The 6,380-nt window shown below is 39.8% G+C and overlaps 1 protein-coding gene across 3 annotated transcripts; it reads left to right on the forward strand.

The window, feature by feature from the left end:
• The first annotated feature begins 876 nt into the window (after positions 1-876).
• On the forward strand, positions 877-5,565 carry LOC113507193 (bromodomain-containing protein 8-like). 3 transcript variants are annotated; one of them, XM_026890059.1, is made up of 7 exons: positions 877-1,144; positions 1,923-1,995; positions 3,327-3,441; positions 4,127-4,261; positions 4,942-5,050; positions 5,292-5,417; positions 5,478-5,565. In XM_026890059.1, the coding sequence occupies exons 1-6, from the start codon at positions 1,052-1,054 to the stop codon at positions 5,415-5,417; spliced, it is 651 nt and encodes a 216-aa protein (XP_026745860.1). In that variant the 5' UTR covers positions 877-1,051; the 3' UTR covers positions 5,478-5,565. The 3 variants fall into 3 exon arrangements, with proteins under 3 accessions (XP_026745860.1, XP_026745859.1, XP_026745858.1); XM_026890058.1 differs by having other exon boundaries at positions 5,448-5,482; XM_026890057.1 differs by lacking the exon at positions 5,478-5,565 and having other exon boundaries at positions 5,292-5,446.
• Positions 5,566-6,380: the final 815 nt, after the last annotated feature.

The following is a 6,380-nucleotide window of genomic DNA, read 5'->3' on the forward strand; positions in this document are numbered from 1 at the left end:
CACGTCTAAACCACTGAACTGATTTTAATGAAATTTAGTACAGAGATAGAGTTGACCTTGAGGAAGAACATAGGATAGTTTTTTATCCCGGACTTTGAAGAGTTCTCTTGGAGACGCGATATAACCGAACTCGATGCGGGCGAAGCCGCGGGCGAAAAGCTAGTATTATATAAATAAGTAATTATAAATAGGTATTTTTAGACATTTGTCTACACGGATGGTTGAGGTACTAAACCCGCTTTGCGAGTGTCGCGGGTTCGATCCCCGTGTAGGACAAGCATCTGTGTGATCCATGCATGTTTGAAGTTAAATTTGTAAAATTTTAGATTGTATTGTTTATAAACTATCTATTGACAAATCAAAATATCTTAAAATCTTTAAAACTGTATGGGACAGAAACGTGACGCCATATTACTTTTCGTTGCATTGTCGTCAAGTTTTCTGTCCTATGTTAAATTAAAAGATAAATAAATAACAGACATTATACAATAGAACTAGCTGTTGCCTGCGACTTCGTCCGATTTAAACTGTCCTATCTCTCAAGTCGGATCGAACTGCACATGGTGTGCGAATTTTATTATAATCGGTCAAGTGGTTTAGGAGTCCATTGAGGACAAACATTGTGTTTATATATATTAAGATTAATTAAGTTGTAAAAGGTGTTTGAATTATATTCACTACTAGCTGTTGCCCGCGACTTCGTCCACGTGGTTAGAATTTTCCCTGTTTTTTCCACATTTTCCATTGTATCTTCGCTCCTATTAGTCGCAGCGTGATGTTATACAGCCTATAACCTTCCTTGATAAGTGGTCTATTCAACAGAAAGAGTACTTTTCAATTCGAACCAGTGGTTCCTGAGATTAGCGCGTTCAAACAAACAAACAAACTCTTCAGCTTTATATATTAGTATAGATTCTCCTTCACAATCAAAGCTTACGATCTCATTTCTCTGATATCCAACATAAATACAAGTACAATAACAAAGACACATTCTTTCTTTAATACATACTGTATATCAATCTCTTACCAGGACTCCATTCCTCTGAAGGAGATGGTTCGAGAGGAGTCCGCCACAGAAGCAGAGGTCAAAGAAGAGATCGTAGAAGATACACACACGGAGACAGATGACGATACTCCTATGGAGGTAAGAATAACTGCATAAGGTTAAGCTACGCTTGACGCGGTTGGCCCGTAGATTGGTGACCATCTTTGTTATAACGAGTTCCTCCGTGTTTCGGAAGGCACGTTAAATTGTGGGTCCCGGCTTATATTCATACATCTTTGAAAGTCGTTACAGGTAGTTGGCCTGAAAAGTCTGACAACCAGTCTAAGTAAGGGTTATCGTGTTGCCCAGGTAACTGGGTTGAGGAGGTCAGATAGGCAGTCGCTCCTTGTAATACACGGGTGCTTAGCTGCATCCGGTTAGACTGGTAGCCGACCTCAACGCAGTTGTTAAAGGCCAGGATGATCATGATTAAATGATGCAACAGTGTACTCACGCGTATGTATCGGGATTCCCCGACTAGTTTCGGACCCGGAATCCTTAATCATAGAAGCGAAGTTGCGAGTCGAAACTAGTCGGGCACTCCCGATAAATACGCGTGAGTAAACCGTTGCATCATTTAATATGAATCATTCTCACTATAGTCAATACGTGTTCAAGAATTCATGTTCTGTAGTGGCTATTTGACTGGTCTGTTGGTTAGTAGCCGTGACTGTTAAACCGGAGATCCTGGGTTCGATTCCCAACCAGGACAAATGTTTGTCTAATGAGCAGGAGTGAAATTCAGAAATTAATTAATTAACAAAATTCATTTTTTTTCCTTTTTACATTAAATATATTATTTGAAACACATAAAAACATACATAGTTACATCTAAAATAAAATCTTTTTATTGAAATTATTTGTTTTTCAATTTCAGTTAAGTCGCGAAGAAGAGAAGGACGGAAAGAAAAAGAGAGATTACTCTCGTAAGAAGAAGAGTGATTCTAGAAGTAAGTACAATAATTTATTATTTATTTATTAGGTATACCAACAGCATAACATACATATTTAACAAATTAGAAATTAAGTAACATAGTGTCTCGTATGCATGCCTATTATAGGTACACACAGCATTTATATTATAGGTGTACTAAGGTTTTTCTTACATGAATTTATATTAAATAAAATTTACTTATACAAATAAAAAATATAAATATACTAAAACTAGGGGTAATAAAACAAGTTAGACAACTAGCTCTATAGTTAAACAAAACTTTTGTTATGAAATATAACTTTAAAATCTTGAACACAAGAAATAAAATAAAATAAAACAAACAGTATTAAACTGGAAAATTGAAAAATTGAGCAAAAATCATTATGGTATAACGAAATCTATTGATTTGAAAAAAATATTTCAGAAACCTGCGAAACTATGTCACTATTTATTATTGCGAAATTATTTGTGCAAAAAAATGAATACGAATACGACTGCACGGATAGCCGAGTGGTTGAGGTCACCACACCAAACCCACTGTGCGCGCCGTGTCGCAGCTTCGATCCCCGCGTAGGACAAGCATTTGTGTGATCCACGAATGCTTGTTTTGAGTCTGGGCCCCCCCTCCCCCACGATACAAGTCATAAATTCGTTAAATCGGGAGTAGTTTAAAAAAAAACATTGGCATCCCGAATAAAACATTAACATAATAAATATTTTTTTAACGACAAAAATATACATCCGACTTAAAAATATAAATTACTCATCCACTGAAGCCAAAAAAGACGATGTTTTTCAACTTGTCAAGTTATTATTTTTTATGATATACCGACCTCTATGCGACACGAGAAAGTTACCTATGCACCGTGATTTTTTAGTCGTCTACAAAAACAACCCAGTTCGTGTATCCAATGACTAGAACACGTTCATGATAAAAAATAGGTATTTATGAGATTTGAATAAATTTAAAATGCAATTTTTATTCAATATTTTGATGCAATTCGTAGTTTTTTAGAAACACAGCTCTGTTGCGAGCGCGGTCCGAGCCTTGTAACAATGGTGAGGGGCGCGGCGGCGGCGTTTTTATCATTTTTAAGAGTATATTTTCAGATTTCTTCTTGTTTAATTTTTCTTCGTACTTATTATCTTAGTTGATGATAAAAAATAATAATCGCGCCTAGGGGTATTTTACGTCGGATACATGAACTGGGCTGCTTTTGTAAGACCACTAAAAAATCACCGTGTATACATCCACATCATCATCTCTGTTTTCCTACTTACTTTGCAACTTTATGTCCTTCAAGTCAAGCACATATTGATATAATATATGTCTGTTCCCCCGTACAGCCTGCTCAGGGTCGGAGAGTGCGGCGGAGGCCAGCGCCCCCGAGTCCCCGAGCACCAACGACGCGGAGAGGCAACACCGGCTGTGGAAGAAGTCCGTCATGCTGGTCTACAGCAGGTCTGTGTAGTCCCTCGGCGGGGACCACGTCCGGGGCTATGGATGTGGTCCCAGTATGAGGCGAGGAGACCGACGCTCTTTACACGTCGGCCTCCACGCAACACCAGAAAGTGACTTCACACTACTGGCCGGTAGGAGGGATGTATGTACAAAGCATTACGACCTCCGTGGTCGAGTGGCGTACGCACCGGTTTCAAGGTGTCGCTAACTCTGAGGTCCCGGGTTCGATCCCCGGTCGGGTCAATGTAAAAATTCACATTTCTACATTGTCTCGGGTCTGGGTGTTTGTGGTACCTTCGTTGTATCTGAATTCCATAACACAAGTGCTTTAGCAACTTACTTTGGGTTCAGAACAATGTATGTGATGTGATGTTGTCCGCATTGCCGTACACCGAATGTTTGTGAAACCCAAGACACAAGGATTAAGGTCCTTTGTGTTTCTTAAAACTTTAATTTATATCGATTGCAAGAAGTAGTAGGTTCTTAATGAGTTTTTTTTGTTTATTATCTCAGAACTTCAGCCTGGATAAGCCCGATTTTGTTGATACTTTTTAAATTCAACATCAAAATACCTGTCACTCAGTCTCATATAATTTCATCAACTTTAGCTCAGTACTTTAAATTCGCAATCAATTAAAAAATGCGTTTTTGTTCTTTTAAAAATATTCTTCCTCACATATTGCAGACTATGCGCCCACAAGTACGCGTCGCTGTTCCTGCGGCCCATCAGCGACGAGGAGGCTCCCGGCTACAGCCTGGTCGTCAAGAGGCCCATGGACTTCAACACCATACGGAAGAACATCGACTCGGGAGTTATAAGGTAGGAGCGATGTGACCTGCCCCACGGTGGGGCGCCATTACCGAAGCTGTTGACAACACCAGCCTGTAACTGTCCCCCTGCAGGCCTCTCATACAGAGAACGAGCATTGAATAACAAAATCAAAAGCTGTATTGCCGTTTATAGACTTATTATAAAATACAATTAAATTTTATTTAAAATTAATATAAGTGTGTGTCATGAGACTTGAATGTTTGTGAAAACCATGACAAATATTAAATGCCTCACTGCTGGAGTCATTAAAAATCCATACAACTAGTTGTGCCCCGCGCTTTCACCCTCGTATTACGCAACCTCATGGTTATTTTACAGTTTTCTCCGTAAGAAACATCATCATATTATATGTGAAACCTTAAAGACTTCTTTTAATTTACATTCAAAACTATAACAGCTGTCAAAATCAAAAAATTTACAGGAAAGTAGATAAAGTAGAAATTGAATTTGTTATTTTTTGTCAATTTCGCAATGTTTCCATATTTATGAATGTTTACGCTGCTACGAATATTTCAAGACGAAAATAAGTGAAATCGGTTCAGCCGTTCTGGAGAGATTGCGTAATTTTCTAATTGCCTCTCTAATGCGTTGAAATCTACTATAAGTTTTTGCCTTTTATTGAACTAGTACCAATATAATATTCTTGCATGTCTGTCCGTGTGTTCCAGGACGACAGCTCAGTTCCAGCGCGACGTGTTGCTGATGCTGTCCAACGCGCTCATGTACAACAGCAGCGAGCACAGCGTCTACACCATGGCCAAGGAAATGCACGCTGAGGTAACATACACATACTAAATATTATATGTGATGAAAACTATCATCATCATCCACAGCCTTTGTACTCCCACTGCTGGGCATAGGCCTCCCCTTTCTCGTGACTATTTCTACGGTCCTGTGCCAGACTCATCCAGACTCAACCCGAGACCTTTACTATGTCATGGACCCATCTTGCTCCCGGACGACCGACGCACACACACCGATAACTATTAATGAACTAATGAATGTTGTGACACTCCAGGCTCTGGGCCAGCTGGGCATGTTGCTGGCCGCGCAGGCTCACGCGGGGCTGGTGCAGGTCCCCGCCAGGAGGAAGAGGAGGAGGGACCACGCCGGGGGGCAGCCCCCACACAAGCGGACTCACTAGGGGGGGCAGACGGGCAAGTGGATATACTAGGGGGGGCAGCCGGGCAAGTGGATATACTAGGGGGGGCAGCCGGGCAAGTGGATATACTAGGGGGGCATCATCAACCAGAGTCACGTAAAGTATGTGCGAGCGATCCCGTGACTCTGGCTAAAGCAGTAGAAGAGGCCCGAGGTGGTGTTAGTCGGTGGAAGTCCGGCATATCCCCACGCCGTGCCCTCGACGTGGGTTGAAGTCACTAGCGTTTCACCCCGGAAAAAAGGGCATCATCATCATCATCCACATTCTTTATCCTCCCACTTCTGGGCATAGGCCTCTTCTCTCGTGCCAATTTCTACGGTCCTGTGCCAGCTTCATCCAGACTCGATTCGAAGGTATATTCTGGGTACTATTCTGTATTAGCGATAACTATAGACGCGTGAGAATATAGTGTGCTATAGCAACTTAAATGACGATGACTCATTATTACATGATACTAGCTGTCCCGGCGAACTAAGTACCGCCTAATAGTCGATGAGAACAATGCAGACATTTTTTTTTGCAACTTTTCTATTTTTTATCACCGTTTTTACCTTCCCTGGACTTTCACGAATAATTCAAGACTTAAATGAGCCAAATTGATTCAGCCGTTCTCGAGTTTTAGCGAGACTAACGATCTATTATATGTACACAGCAAGAGTTTTATATCTTACCAACGCTTTAAGATAAGAATATTCTGATAAAGAAGTTATTTTGCAAAATGTTTTAAGCATAAATATTTTGATTCCGTTGAGTTAGATTTCAATTTATGATTTTTCTATTCAAACTAACAGTATTAATGGTATTGAAAAAATGTTTTACAAAATTTGTTTTTTTTTTCTATTTTTTTTTTGAAATCTCACGTACTAAAGTCTAAAAATAATAATAAATAGTTAATAATTAACTCATTGTGGTAATGGATGACAAATTTCATACTTGAAGTCATCA

Source organism: Trichoplusia ni, unplaced genomic scaffold (genome assembly GCF_003590095.1).
Source record: "Trichoplusia ni isolate ovarian cell line Hi5 unplaced genomic scaffold, tn1 tig00000970, whole genome shotgun sequence".
Taxonomy (NCBI): domain Eukaryota; kingdom Metazoa; phylum Arthropoda; class Insecta; order Lepidoptera; family Noctuidae; genus Trichoplusia; species Trichoplusia ni.